General features: G+C 48.9%; 1 protein-coding gene across 8 annotated transcripts in view; it reads left to right on the plus strand.

Moving 5' to 3' along the window:
• The window catches only part of CHD2 (chromodomain helicase DNA binding protein 2), an 84937-nt gene extending 71931 nt beyond the window's left edge, over nt 1-13006 (plus strand). For all 8 annotated transcript variants that reach the window (XM_048317557.1, XM_048317558.1, XM_048317559.1 and 5 more), the window contains 12 exons: nt 854-993; nt 1725-1863; nt 2001-2151; nt 3454-3576; nt 3907-4035; nt 4774-4914; nt 6062-6196; nt 7235-7413; nt 7957-8056; nt 8531-8747; nt 9123-9372; nt 9482-13006. In XM_048317557.1, the coding sequence (XP_048173514.1) occupies nt 854-993; nt 1725-1863; nt 2001-2151; nt 3454-3576; nt 3907-4035; nt 4774-4914; nt 6062-6196; nt 7235-7413; nt 7957-8056; nt 8531-8747; nt 9123-9372; nt 9482-9815 (2038 nt within the window). In that variant the 3' untranslated portion in view covers nt 9816-13006. The remainder of the gene's footprint in view (nt 1-853; nt 994-1724; nt 1864-2000; nt 2152-3453; nt 3577-3906; nt 4036-4773; nt 4915-6061; nt 6197-7234; nt 7414-7956; nt 8057-8530; nt 8748-9122; nt 9373-9481) is intronic.
• Nucleotides 13007-15316: the final 2310 nt, after the last annotated feature.

Here is a 15316-nt window from a genome sequence, read left to right on the forward strand (position 1 = left end):
CCTTGCTGTCCTGCCATCAGGACCCCAAGCACTGCTGTACAGTCCCTGGTGTCTCTGTTGGTGGGCACTGACGAACGCTGGCCAAAAACCAGAGCTGGAGCAGCCGTGGTGCTGGGCTGTAACACAGCAGTGCCCTGCTGGCAGAGCCCGGCCCTTGGGGCATTCCCACTCTGCCCAGAAAGGAGAGGGAGCAGCTGTCAGAACAGCAAATGCTACCCAAAACTCTTGCCAAGCTTCTGTATGCATGTTAGCCTCAGGACTGAATTTGGAGCATCTTTCCATGCTCTATTGCTCCTGAAGGGAAACGAGGAGAGGCACTGTCCTCAAATGTGGATCTGCAGGGCCCTGATCCTGTGCTGGGTCTGGCAGGGTCTCAGTGCTGAGGCAGAGTTCCCTGAATGTATTGTAGGAGAAATGCAGTGTTTTTTCAGCTGGTTGTACTCTTGTCTTGTGAAACACAAGGCTTGCGTGTGAGCCGTGATGTTACTGACTTCAGGCAGGCAAAAGGGACAGCAGATGGCAGCTTTGGACCATCAAATGGAGTTAATGTAGAACTGGAAAAGCCTGAGGGAGTACTGAACAGTCATGGAGGGTCCCTGTTGTCCCCAAGATACACAGTTCTCACCTTTGCTTTGGTACTAAAAAATCCAAAGGATTGGATCAGTTTTTCTACATCTGCATTGCAGCTATTAGACCAAAAAAAGACAAAAACTTGGTTGTTTCCTGCACGCACTCAACCTGTGCATGTTTCCTACATTCATATCTGTACAGCACTGAGCTGTGAAACAATTGATTAGGAAGTGGCTGAGAAGAGATCTGCTGTATCAAACACAAAACTCTTCCTGTTTCTCAGGCTGGAGTGCATTGCCCGGGATGCTGAGCTCGTGGATAAGTCTGTGGCTGACCTGAAGCGATTAGGGGAGCTCATCCACAACAGCTGTGTGTCAGCAATGCAGGAATATGAGGAGCAGCTGAAGGAAAATCCAGGGGAAGGTAGGCAAGACGGTTGTGTGCTGCCATTAGGATGGTTTTGGGAGTGTTCCATGGAGCTGGTGAGGAAACCATTCCCATGCTGGACAGGGAGGCCACATTGTGACTTAGAAGCAATGAACAAGAACACACTTAAACCACCCCATCTCTGCCAGGCAGCTCTCACCCACAGAGAGAAGCCCCTGAGCTTTCTGCTCAGACTGGAAAGTTCCACTTGGGTCTGTTGGCTTCTGCTGGACATGAGTTTTTGTGGGGAGAGGCTGAAGTGACCAGCTTATTGAATGCTGGGCCACAAAGCAAAGCAGATCTTATTTTAACTGCTCCTGGGAGTGGAAATCAGACTGGTTCTCTGTACTCCATGCTAAAGCTGGATCCACAGTTAGCAATTCCTGGAGCTGGAATCACCACCCACTCTCTGGCTGGCTGTTCTGTGCTGTTGGTTTGGACATAGAGAGTCAGGGATGGATTTCCTGCTGGGTCTCTGCCTGTTGCAGCTGACCAAGACTGCAGAAGAAACAGCTCCAGCGTACTTAAAAGTCTTTTTAAGAAAATGACACTGGGAGGTGTTTAAATGGCAAATCTGAGTGAGTTAGTGGAAGAAAACTTATATTTTGGGCCTAATGTTTAAATAAGAGGTTGCAGGCAATGTCTTGATCACTGTCTGTGAAGCCATTTTACAAAGACACTTCCTTCTGTAAGAGCTCTCTTAATTGCTGTGTTTTATTGCTGAGCAGGGAAAGGACCTGGAAAGAGACGAGGTCCTACTATCAAGATTTCTGGTGTCCAAGTCAATGTGAAATCCATCATCCAGCATGAAGAGGAGTTTGAAATGCTGCACAAATCCATTCCCTCGGACCCAGAGGAAAGGAAGAAGTGAGTTTGGCTAAGTAGGCAATGCAGAAAGAGGCTCAGGGATTTGGATTTTGTAGTGGAAAGAGAATAGCCTGGATGTGTGGATTTGCTTTATCCTCCACAGCATTAAAAGTAGCTCGTGTTTGAAATGCCTTTAGGTACCGCCTGACGTGCCGTGTCAAAGCTGCTCATTTTGATGTAGACTGGGGAGTGGAGGAGGATTCTCGCTTGTTAGTGGGAATTTACGAGCATGGTTATGGAAACTGGGAGCTAATTAAAACAGATCCGGAGTTGAAGTTATCTGATAAGGTAGGTCGCTTTGCTTGGTGCTTCCATTGGGTCCATTGCAGTGCTCATAGAGAACATGACTCATTTACTCCAGAGACAGATGTTTGTGTTTGTAACTACTCCAAAAATCATGATAAATAATATTGAGGAATACAGTGACCTTCATGGAATGTTGCATGCTCGATGGAAAGCAGAGTTGTGTTATTTGGTGGGCAGTACCAGGTGAACCACACTGAAATGATGCAGGCAGAAAATGGCAATGCTGACATGTGTGGTTCCACGCACAGGATAGAAGAGGCTGCATTGCACAGCTGTGACTTGATGTTTCCTTGAGCATCTCACAAGAATCTGAGTGTGAATTTCTGAGTGGAAATAATTTTTCACAGATTTGACACTGCTTATGTCAAGACTGGTCCGTGTTAGCTTTGAGGATATGGTTACATGACTGGGAATGGCAGCCCAGCCAGCTGGAAAGTCTCCATCTTGTTCCTCTGTTCCTCAGTCATCCCCACAAGAACAGTTTACAGGACCATGTTGAAATGATCTGGGTTAAAAATAAGCCACCATCCATTGTGTCAGTGTGGCGGAAAGAGTGTGGAAACTGCAGCAAGCACAGGGCTGAGGAGCACCAGGAATCTGCACAGCAGCTTTGCTGCCAGCATGCAGCATTCCCCTGACATCTCTGCTGGTGCTTCTAGCAAAGATCAGGCTCTGCCTGGGAGCCCTCCGTGTGTGGAGCTCTGAAAGGCATTTTGCAATGGAAACAGCTGCCTGAGACACGCCACCCATTTTCCAGTGAAGGATGAAGCAAACCTAGGTGACAAGCTGAGATATTTCCTCCACAAAGCGTCACCTTTCAGCCTTGTTTTCCACTAAAAATTGTGCATCTGTGCCCCTGCTGTAGCAATGTCTCAGGTTACCAGAGTGACTGGGCTGCTGTGACCAAGCTATCACAAACAAATCTGATGTGTCAAGGGGAGTGGACTCAGTTTTGCAACTCAAGGTCCCAAATACAGCTTGTAAAGGGTTTTCTTCCTTCAAGAGAGCTTAGCAAGCTTAAAAGGCTTAGCAAGCCTTGGGATCCTTTAACTTCTGCAGGATTCCAGGGGGACAGATGCTTGCTTGCTAGGAGCTTTGGCTTTGGCCAGACAGGGATAGCTGTGTGAGAGGGGGAAGAAAGGCTTGAGCCTTCTTGTTCCCCCAGAGGGTGCAGCATCTGCTGCCCTTTGCTGGGCCTGGAAGGGGTGCTGCTAGTGTGTATCTCTTTTGTCAAGCTTTGTGCATGTGGATTATATATATTTCTTTTTTTCTGCTTTATCAAAGATCCTACCTGTTGAGACAGATAAGAAACCTCAGGGAAAACAGCTCCAGACCCGAGTTGATTATCTACTGAAACTGCTGAAAAAAGATCTGGACAAGAAAGAAAACATGAAAGATGGGGAAGAGGTGAGATGTGGCTGCTTGATTCTGGGGGTTTCAGGGGGAAGTGGTTGGCTGATGGCAGGAGACACCCTGTGTTCCCAAGTCACCAAACATCATCTCTGTGAAGGAATATGGACTTCTGTATTGTCTGATTGCATTGTGATATTTATCATTTAAATGATAATTAATAAGGGGCAGGTTATTACTGCACTTACTGAAGGATTTGGGCTCATCAGGCTTTCTGCCATCCTGCAGGACCTGCAGCTGTTTGCTTGATGTTCAGGAGATGGGATAGGTCCCCAGGCAGTAGCTGTGGCTATTTGCTTTCCCTGACTTGTTCTTTTTTTTTACCAGGGCAAGCTAAAGAAGAGGAAACCACGGGTAAAGAAAGAGAACAAGGCTCCCAAAGTCAAAGATGAGCATGGGAATGAACTCTCCTCTCCTCGGCACTCAGACAACCAGTCAGAAGAAGGTGAAGTCAAGGTGAGTCAGCTGGGTGGATAGTGGCTTTTCCAGGTTTCCTAGGGCTGTGCTGTTACTGCCCAACCTCACCTTGGGAAGCACTCCCAGCAAAGCCCCAGGGAGTCAGGGGCACTGAGAGGGAATTCCCACAGGACTGACAAACTCAAAAACACCCATACAGCTATCGGTGTGAAAGAAAGACCTTTCCCACCTATTCTTTTAGGTCAGTGCTTTAAGTGATTTGGGGCATCCCAGAATGGCCACAAACATCCACATACTGACTTGGGGGAAAGGTTGTCTCAGGACAAAGCCTGTTGCCCTTATAAAGGAGAGAAAGAAGAATTGTTTCCCTCTCCTTTTGGGCATGTCAGCCCGTGGTGGAGCTGGAGTTTACCAAGGTCATGCTGTTGCTTAGAAAACGTTCAGTCTTTGAGTGGTTTGGCTTGGAGTCTGAGGCTTTTTGTTCGTGTGCTGATCAGTATCTACTTCAGGGCCTGAGCGATCTGGAGCACAGCTGGCACAGGAGAGCTGCTCTGCAGCTTGCCAGCTTGTCACAGAGTGGGGCAGGTCTGGTTTTCATACCCTCTTGTCAAGTCGGGGGGATGGCAGCTGCTTGAGCAGGGCTTGCTGTCTACTTAAAGAGGTGTGAGGGTAAATCTGGATGGACCTCAAAAGTTGCCTGTGTTTTAAGGATGTTTTATGGAAGAAAATGTACATGAGGTGAGGGACTCCAACTTTGTGCTGTGACTGATGTTCTAGGAGGATGGCTTGGACAAGAGCCCAGTGAAAAAGAAACAGAAGAAGAAAGAGAACAAAGAGAACAAGGAAAAACAGACATCCTCTAAGAAGGAAAAGGAAAGCGATAAAGAGAAAAAGAAGGCAAAAGACAAGAAAGAGAAGGTATGTGGTATTCTCAGGAGCAACTTGATAGGGAAGTCCCTGAGCAGGACAAACTGTGAGACTTAGGATTCATTAAAGGCCCTGTGTGAAGAGACATCAGTGAAGCACCATGGGGTGAGGGGGTATCCCTTTTTCAGCCCTTCTGAATTGCCATAAAAAGTAGAAAAGGCAATATGTCCTACAGCCTCATGGAATGTGACCAAAATGGAAGAGGTTTTGTCAGACTGCCTTTAAAGTACAGCTGTCCCTGTGACATCGATATGGCCACAGAGCTGATGTTAAGGAAGAACAGGGAAAGAGCCTGGAGCACTCAGATCAAAGTTCTGTTCAGCTGTGATTTATCACAGGGTTCGCAGCTCCTTGTCTGTATTCCCCTTTAATTTAAACTCACCCAAATGACCCAAGTGTCCACACCATCAGGACTGTAAGTTGTCATTGTCACTGTTCAGGACTCAGCAGAATGAGTGTTTCAACATCACTGGTATGCTGGAGACTAAAATGTCTCTTGAATTTTGGGTACAACTGCCCTGAGGCTGGGTGCAAATTGGAAGGGGGGGTAAAAGCTTCCATAATAATGACCTGAAGTACCTGTCCAAGGAACAGGTATGTACTGCATGCCCAGTGTGTTTTGACACTGAGGTCATAAGTGCAAACTAGCAAGATTTGTTGCCTATGTAGGGGAAAGTTTGCTTTCCAGTGATTTTTGGTATGGCTTTGACTGCAGATAAGTCATATAAGAAAAAATTTACACAAACAGCAGGCCATGATTTGAGAACTAGTGATACCACATGAAGTTGCAGATCCTTGTAGATGTGAGACTACCCTGAGCTCTGTCCTTTTCAAGGGAGAGATAGTCTTTATTTTAACCTTTCTTCCAAATCTTCAACGCCGGTTCCTCCCCATGAGTGTGAATTTCATACTCGTGTCCAAACTGTTGGCTCTGACTTCTCTCTGCTCCCTCAGGGATGATGTAAAGCTAAACAGAGCCATTGCAACTCAACAATTGGAGATTCTGGGAGGAAAGTTGTAGGAACAGTGCCCAGGTTTAGCAACTGCCAGTAACAATAGTGTGGAGGTTGTGAGCTGGGTCACTTGGGATCCTCCATTCTGGCTCATGGTGTGATGTGTGTAATTTGTCCTTGTAAAGCCTAAAGGTGGCGAGGCCAAATCTGGAAGTAAAGGGAAGAGATCGCAAGGTCCCGTCCACATCACTGCAGGGAGCGAGCCAATCCCCATCGGAGAAGATGAGGATGATGATCTGGACCAAGAAACATTCAGCATAGTGAGTATTTTCCTCGGGACATGGGAGGGCAGTGCTGAGGGCCCAGGTTTGCTCAGATGTTTTAGGTGTTGGGGTGTGAACCCCCACCCTGAGTGCCCCACAGGGATTTCCTGATCTGAGAGCAGGGCAGGACAGCCCTGGACAAGAGCTGCCCACCAGCTGGTAGCCTGTCAGCAGAGCATGCACAAGGGCTCTCTGCTCCAGCTAGTGACTTCCAACTGCTCAGCTGGCAGCCCTGGGTTACAGAAGACCCTGCAGCCCTACATTACCTCTCCTGTAGAAGCCAAGGAGCCGTTGAAGCTCTTTCAGGCAGGGAGTTTTGAGGGTGACCTTGTAGGAGGTGTGGAACTGTGTAAATGCTCTCACACCAAACATGCCCGCAAGGCTCTTTGTAAAAATTGTCCTGTACTAGAAGTTGTGATGGCAGATTCTCCTTGGCTGAAATACCACTTCTTAAAAACAGTTCTCTCAATGTAAATCTCTGTGTTTGCTGCAGGTCCTGTGGGGTTTTTTGTCTTTTTCTTTAACTTTCCTTCTGTGATGCACAGAAGATCCAGGCAGGCAGTCAAAAAACGTGATTGTCTATCTGTGCATGGTGTTGATGTGCCCAGGCCGAAAAACATGGTGCTTTCATCTCATGTCTGCCAGTTTGGTAAAAGCAAGCATTAAAGTGACCAAAGACAGGATTGGACAGGACTGAGCTGAGCATTCCTTCAGCTGAGGTGGCTGGGTCAGTGTGTGGAGCCTTGGATACGCTTCCCTGCCTGCCATGGGATCCGTGCAGAGGCTGACCATGTGTGGTTACAGCTTGCAAAGCAAATTGTTCCCCCCTGAAAGGCAGAGACAGTGGAGGTGGGGAGACTCTTGTCTTTTCCTGATTATTGTCTGCAGCTTGTCTAACAACTTGCTATTTTATAGCTGATTTCTCCTTACCTAATGGCCAGATAAAGCTAAACCAGCTTCTTTTCGATTAACAGGGCAATGATGTAGAGCCCTCTGCCGAATTAATGACTTTTTCCTCTCTATTGCTCTTTCAAGTGCAAGGAAAGGATGAGACCAGTCAAAAAAGCGCTGAAGCAACTTGATAAGCCTGATAAGGGACTGACAGTTCAAGAACAGCTGGAGCACACGCGCAACTGCCTCCTAAAAATCGGTGATCGCATCTCTGAGTGCCTTAAAGCCTACACTGACCAGGATCACATCAAGCTGTGGAGAAGGTGAGGGAGCATTTTCTTTTCCTTGGCTGGTCTAGGATATTTTGAAATGGTAGTCGGAGGCTACTGGCTTTTTTGTGGATGGATGTGCCATTTGCCTCTTATTTAACCTGTAAAGTCTTGTGTTTTCTGGTCCACTCAGTCTACAGAATCATGGAATGGTTTTGGTTGGGAAGGACCTTAAAAATCACCCAGTTCCAAGCCCCAGCCATTGGCAGGGACACAGTTCACTAGACCAGGTTGCTCAGAGCTCCATTCTGCCTAAACCTTGAACACTTCCAGAGATCATCTTCCATGACCAGTCCCAGGCAAGGGTTTTGTCTTCAAGTTGTCCTGGCTTCATTAAAATTGATTTCAAAGCTAGATCACATAAACCACTGCAAACCTCTTCATTTTGAAGAACTTGGTTCCAGCCCTCCTGGTCATCCTGTCCTGAGCTGAGACTGTTTTCCAGAGAGGGTAGAATTAATTTGATGTTGGTTTGGAAGTGGTTGGCAGTTGAACTGCTGCTGTAGCACTTAACAGAAGATGTTCATGTCCTTCTAGGAACCTATGGATATTTGTGTCAAAATTCACAGAATTTGATGCCAGAAAACTACACAAACTCTACAAGATGGCTCATAAGAAAAGATCACAGGAAGAGGAGGTGAGAGCTGAACTGCTTTCCCTTTCTGTCCTTAAAGAGTTGCTGCACTGGAAGTGTCAATACTTTCTGCCTCTTACCATGGGTGTTCTTTGTTGTCGTTGTTGGCAGTGTGTGATTTTCTCAACATCTAAACAGTCTGATTGCATTTGCCTTCTTTTTCACATGGCATTTCTGGTCACTTTGTCCTGGGTGTTCTGACCAAGCAAAAGCATTGTTTGGTGTGGCACATGATGTTCAGTTGCCCTGTAGAGTGAAAAGCCTGGGCGTGCTGCCCTGTAGAGATCAGGTATAGAAGCACAGTTGCCAAACTGTGCCTGTCCTCCACCACGTTTGTGCTGTTCTTGGGCACACAGTTGGCTCACCAAGTCCTCAAAGAGGAAAATCCAGAGCCTGGCAGACAAGGCCATTGCTCACATAGTCCAGACCTTTGGGTGGGAGAGCAGCTGAGCTGTATCCCTGTGTTCCACCTTGCAGGAGCAAAAGAAGAAGGAGGACATGTCCAGCATGAAGAAGCCGTTCCGCCCAGAGCCTTCAGGCTCCAGCCGCGATTCCGTGATGTCCCAGTCTCACGTGCCTCACAATCCTCATTCCCAGAAGATCCACATGCCCCCTTCCCACACCCAGCAGCAGATGCATGGGCACCCACGGGACAACTATGGCCATCCAAACAAGAGGCATTTCAGCAACACAGGTGAGCGCTGGCAAGCCAGGAGAAACCTTCCCTTCTGACCTAGTGCTCCTGAACACAAATCCTTCTGGAACTTGTGACTGGTCAGGGTTAAAGGTGATGGGATAGAACATACATTACCACTGTACTTACTGCTGGCCTCGGAAATATGGTGATGTAGTGAGGAAAAGAATGTAAGAATGGGACAGAATAAGATTTGTGAGCATGATAAAGAAATAATGATAAAGAAATTCGAAGAATAAAATTGAGCCCACATAGTTTAGGGAGGAGAAAGTTAAAGGAGCATCAGTAGTTATAATTTCTTGGAGAATTCAGGGAGGTAAATGGGCTTAAACCAAAGTATCAAAGAGACTCAGAGGTGCTCTTTGCTCATGGCAGACCGAGGAGACTGGCAGAGGGATCGAAAGTTCAACTACGGTGGCAACAGCAACCAGATGTGGGGCGGGGAGCGGCACCACCAGTACGAGCAGCACTGGTACAAGGACCACCACTACGGGGACCGGCGGTCGCGGGGGGATCCCCACCGGAGCTCCGGCAACTACAGACCAAACAACCTCTCCCGCAAGAGGCCGTACGAGCAGTACAACAGCGACCGAGACCACAGAGGCCACCGAGACTACTATGACAGGTGACTGACTCCCCTCGCCTCAGACGGGCTGGGGGTGTTTGTGAGGATGCACTGACTGCAGAGCCGGGCTCGGGGAGCTGATGTCCATCCGTTTGTTTTCTCTCCGCAGGCACCACCACGATTCCAAACGGCGGCGGTCGGACGACTTCAGGCCTCAGAACTACCACCAGCAGGATTTCCGGCGGATGTCTGACCACAGGCCGCCCATGGGATACCATGGCCAAGGACCTTCGGACCACTACCGGTCCTTCCACACAGACAAACTGGGAGATTACAAACAGCCCCTCCCTCCATCTCACCCTGCAGTGTCGGACCCTCGCTCACCCCCCTCTCAGAAATCCCCCCACGATTCCAAGTCACCTCTTGATCACAGGTCACCCCTGGATAGGTCATTGGAACAGAAAAACAATCCAGATTATAACTGGAACATTCGGAAAGCATAAAGTGACTGAGAGGGGGAAGTGCACGTCTGAAATACTTGGATTGATGCGACGGTGGCTGCTTTCTCCAAGCCAGCAACGAGAAACTCCGAACATGCTGCTATCATCTGGCTGGGTCAAGGAGGATTTTGGGGGAGTGGGTGGAGGAAGATTTTCCCTAGTTCTTGATTCTGGTTTAGATTCCCATTTCCTTTCCCTTTTTTTACCATTGAACTGTTCTATCATGGAACCAGCCTTGCTGCCTCGTTCTTTGTTTTGTTTTTGTTTTCCTCAGTCCAATGGACCCAAGGGAATTTTCCCCAGCCAGTGTTTCCTCAGAAGGAGAAGGCAGATCGATGCTGCTTAGGATGGTGCACAAGGCTGTGTGCCTGCTCTGACTTGATGTTACGTGACAGATGCTGCTTTGGGGTTGGGGATAAACTGCTTGGGCTGGGATTTGTGTGTCACCAGCATGGGGCAATGGGAGGATATATTCAAGGAGGGACAGGAAAGTCCCTCAGCAGCCAAGCTTGGTTGACAGAGGGACTTATGTCCCTGCAGGATGACTCCGAAGGAGCTGGAGCCATGCTGGTGACAATCCATCATTTTCCTGGCCATGTTATCATTTCCATGTCTTTATCCATTTCAAGAAACTGGCTCTGCTTTGATTGCTGTTGTGTCCCCTGCAACAGAAGAGGTGGGGGGGAACTTCCTCCCATCTCCAGAGCTGGAACTGGCAAATCTTGACTCCGGGGATAAGCAGGAGCTGGGATATGGGAAAAAAAGGCTGACTTCCTTAGCAAAGGCTTAGTTCACTTCTAACCAGTAGGAAAGAAATTGGGGTGAGAACAGTATTTCCCAGTGGACAGGGCTCAGGAATTCATAACAAAACTCTTCTCTTCTGGCATAGGCAGCTTGGGTGGTCCAGGAACTAACAGATGCTGGCTGGGAGGTGCAAGATCAAAAGATGGCTCTGGGGATCATGGAACTCCTAATCTTCCTGCCACTAAAGTCTCTGGTCTTTGGGCAAATAATTTCTCTCTCTGCTTCATGAAGCAGTGATCACAAACCTTTAATGTAACTGAAGGATAAAGGATAGTAGAACAAAGTGAAATGGAAATGCAGTGGAGCGATCACTGTTGAGGGAATGGTCACCTTCCTGCCTCCTTTCCAGCAGTCAGCAGTGACTCTGAATTGCTAAAAGTACCTGCACTTACTGACCTTCTGTCTGTCTGAGTTGGAAATGAGCCCGAGGACTTAGCACCTCAGTTAGCAGGGAGAGAATGAGGAATTCAGGACTGATCCGCAAAAATCCTTGGAGTCAATGTCTTGGAGCCCAGCATGGCAGAGGGAAAAGAGGAATGTGCAGTCCAGTTCAGTGGGCTTCAGGGCAAACACTCCAAGTGTTCAAACCACAGCATTTGGTGCAAACCAGGCTCCGGCCTGGACACTGGTGTGGTGAGAGGGGTTGGCAGTGCACACACTGCTGGCCAGAAGCACCTTGGGTGTTTATTGTTCTGGTTGGAGTTCCCTGGAGACCACAAAGCTCTCCCAAGAGCCAGGCTGCCCCGAGCGTGGTGTCTGGGGCTGCGTCACCTCCCGGAGCTCAGATTAAAGACCAGGCTGTTCCAGGCTCCTCTTTGGTGGGGCAGAGAAGCCTCCTGTTAAGATGCCAGTATTTGACCCTAATAAGCTGTGATGTCCTTTCCCCAAAAGACTGAGGGCAGATGGGTGTTCAGGGCTGGCTTCCTGACTCCAGCCAGTGCCTTGGAAGGTGCATGCAAACTGACACTAATACTCCTCCATGCAGTATATCCCTGGAAATCTGCTGCCATCTCCTCCCGATCCCGCTGCTCTAACGGGACACACGGGAAATGTTTTGTTCCCCTTTTGTTTTTATATTGCAAGATTTCCACCAAAATCAGGGCAGTTTTGTTTCCTTAGGGGCACATGCTGCCCTGATAAAAGTGTTACACTTGTGTTTACCTGTGCAGGGTGAGGTGAAGGCAAGTCTTCCACAGTCCCTTTTGGAGGGGTGGGAGGTGTGGAGAGAGCACGTTTCCGTGGTGTTTCCCACTCAGCTGTGATTGCAGGCTGTGGTATTCAGCAAAGAGGTCCTTTCTTTTCAGAGCTATTAGCTTTTAATGTGAAAATGGAAGAAACCTCGGAGGGGCAAAGAGAATTGCTCTTTTTGTCACCACGTGGTGCTGTCACAGTGGGAAGTTCGTGCCATGCTTGTGTAGCAAAGGCAATACTGCCCAACCTGTATTAGAGTTGGTGCAGGAAAACTTTGGATCCCAGCAAGAGGCATTTTCTGTGTCGAGAGGTGGGGGTTTCTGCTTATCCCACGTTCCAGGCACGAGGTTGGTTGGGGTTTCCTTCTTGTGCAACAGCAAAAGCTTTACCCATACGCACTGGAGAGCTGTCCCCACTGTCACTTTAGCCTGGTGTTGAAGTCACATCATGTTGTCCACTCGTGGTGGGTGGGTCTTTGTTGGGTTTGGCTTTAGTGAAGCTGGAGAACGAGATTTGGGAGAAAGTCTTCTCTGAGCACACACACATAATCATGCATTTTATGTCCCCTCAGCATAGGGACCATAACCAGACACAATCATGGGGACGTCAGTGGGATCAGAGGGGACACATCCACAGCCATAAACTTCCCTGTGGTGTTTGTGTCAGCATCTGGTACAGCTCTTCTTTCCGAACAGGCTGTGGGATTCCCTCCAGCCTCTTCGCAGGAAAAAGCAGTAACTTGCTGGGATTCTATTAAAAAAAAAAAAAAAGTTTTTTAGCCTGACCTCTTTGGAAATGGTGTAAAGTTATGAGTTCACACAGTGGAAGTCCTGCAGACCAAAACCTGCTGTTGGGACAGGCAATGTGGTCCCAACCAAAATGGACGCGGAGCCGAGCGCTGAAGTCCTTGCGTGAATGGTTTGTGATCCACACAAAAATATTCTGCTTTCACCCCTTTTCTCCCCACCTCTGCCTCCCCTCCGGGGAGAGAAGGACTCTTACTGTAAAAATACGGACTTTTAAACCTGTTGACTAAAAACAGTAATTAATATTAATTTATATTTGTGAAAGAAATGCCACTGTCCTAGTGATTTCTGATGTAAATATGTTGTTTATATAGTATGTATGAAATTTTCCTACATTGTAAAACTGCTGTACTTTTGATTCTTGTATATTAAAAAGTGTTACTGAGATTTTCATAAAGGCCCCAGTGTGGTGTCTCTGGGGGGTCCTGTGGCAGGTCTGGGGGCTGTTTTGGGATGACAGGGCCCTTTCCTGCCAGCCACAGGCAAGCCACCATGGATATTTTCACTGTGCAGGAATAAGCATGTTCTGCTTGGCTGTTTTCATGCAATTTCACAGTCTGTGGTGATAGACACTTGGAAGCCTCTTCAGATGGGAATATCCACCTGATCAGAAGGAGCTGTACATTCTCTCACCCAGATTCACCAGGATTTCACAGGGATGATACTGATGTTTATGCGTTTATCCCACCTCCATGTTTTATGGATCTGTCTGAGGATGTGTAAATACCCTTTTTACCTTTTCTGGGGAGAAGTGTTGCTCCTGCTGCATTGGTGAGTTCTCCTCTGTCCCCAGCCCCTCCTGGGCAGGATGTGCCTCTCCCCAGGTGGGATGTGATGGCATCCAGTGGCTGCTTTGGTTTGGTCTTTACCCTCCACTGCTCACACTGAGGCCCACACGGCAAGACACAGAGCAGGGATTGGAACCATTTCTCCCAAGTTACAAAAGCTCATTGTAAAAAGCACTTTTCACACCTGTAGCCACTGGGTCCAGCCCTTCCCAGTCTCTCTGCTGCTGAGCCAAGTTTCAGCCAAGAGTGAAATTTCACAGCTGAGTTACGTGCTCCTGAAAAATGGATTTCCTAATGGAAAGAGTGACTGGCTGAGAGCCATGGGGCTCGGCAGGGAGAGGGGCTCGGCTGCAGGGAGGCACAGGGGCTGCAGGGACCTGGGCTGGGTGTACATGCCTGGGCACACTGGGGTGAACCTACCTGTGGCTTTTCAATTTTTTTTTTAATTTAAGCAGGCAGGTAAGGATGTGGGCACCCTGATCGGTGCCAGGTGACTCCCCAGCACAGCTCAGCTCAGCATCCCCCTGCCCCCCCCACGTCCACAGCACCACTGAGAACAGTTAAATCCTAAGGCCTTCGCAAAGCTGATGAGGAGATGACCCCTTCCCACCTGTCCGTGTCTGGCAGGTGTGGTCATTCCCACAGGAATCATTAGTAAGGACATGGTGCATGCAAAGCCGTTTTCTGGCACAGGGAGCAGGACCTCCAGCCCTGCCTCGCACCCACCACGCCAGTGAGAGGACAGGGCTGTGCTTTACACCGGAGCAGACCCTCTAGAGGGCAGCCGGTTCCCAGCAAAAAGCTGGTTTTTGGTGAAGAACAACATTCTGCAGCTGTGGATGCTCCCGGACAGCCGGTGGCCGCCCGGTCCTGGCTCACCGCGAGAACTCAGATGTGAAGCTCAGAGCCCAAGGCAGTGGCCAAAGGCCAGGGATGGGCAGGCACAGCCACAGCGGGGCTGGAAACCCACCCCAGACCCAAGTGGTGGCACTTGAGCTGTTGTACATCACAGAGTGATGGGATGGGACCCTGGATCCCCCAGGGGCTTCCCCCCTCGCCAGCCCTGAGCATGGTCTGGAGAGCAATTTGAACCTCTCCCAGGCGCCACAGGACCACCACTGCCACCACCCCCTGCCCCTGCACTGCCTGTGCCTTCCCCACTCACCTCCTGGGCATGCTTTAATGCCTTGTGTGGTTCATGGAGACAGGGCATCCTCGTGGCTCGGGTGTCACCATGCCCTCCCATCAGCACTTTGTCCCACTGGGACATGCAGGTGCTGCCTGCTCACTGTCCCAGGCTGGCGAGCAGGGGACCATTGGTGACCTCCTGGCAGAACAGTCAGTGAGGGAGACCCCTGGCCCCTGCACTCTGGGCACTTTTTACATGAATTTTCAGGTTTAGCTATTTCAGATGGCTAAACCTGAGCTCTGGTGCAAGGAGTGGCAGACGGACCGGATTTGGCTCTTTCCAAACACTTCCAGTTCTCCGGGCTCTGAAAGAGGGGAAGGTCAGGTGCCACATCTCTGGTGCTGGGCATCATTGCATGGATTTGCCCCAAAAATACGTGTTTTGAGTTGGTGCTGGTGTCCCACCCGCCCTCAGCATCTCCTTGTCCCCAGCTGCTGTGACAAGGAGTCCCTTCAGGTTTCAAAAATGGAAAATAAAACAGAAAAAAAAAGCAATTTTGTTTTTCCTCGTTAGAGGGCAGCAACAAACCCAACTGTGACAGACAGGAGAGCTGCCCAACAAAAGGGAGATGATGGAAAGGAGGAATTACCATTACTGGGATGCACACCCCAATATGCTGGGGTGAGCAGGGGAAGGGTGATGGTACCCACTTGCACTCCACTGCTGCAAATCTTCTTTCCCAGCGAGTCAAGGCTCTAATGATTTATTATGTATATTTTCCTCCCA

Source organism: Corvus hawaiiensis, chromosome 13, assembly GCF_020740725.1.
Source record: "Corvus hawaiiensis isolate bCorHaw1 chromosome 13, bCorHaw1.pri.cur, whole genome shotgun sequence".
NCBI lineage: Eukaryota > Metazoa > Chordata > Aves > Passeriformes > Corvidae > Corvus > Corvus hawaiiensis.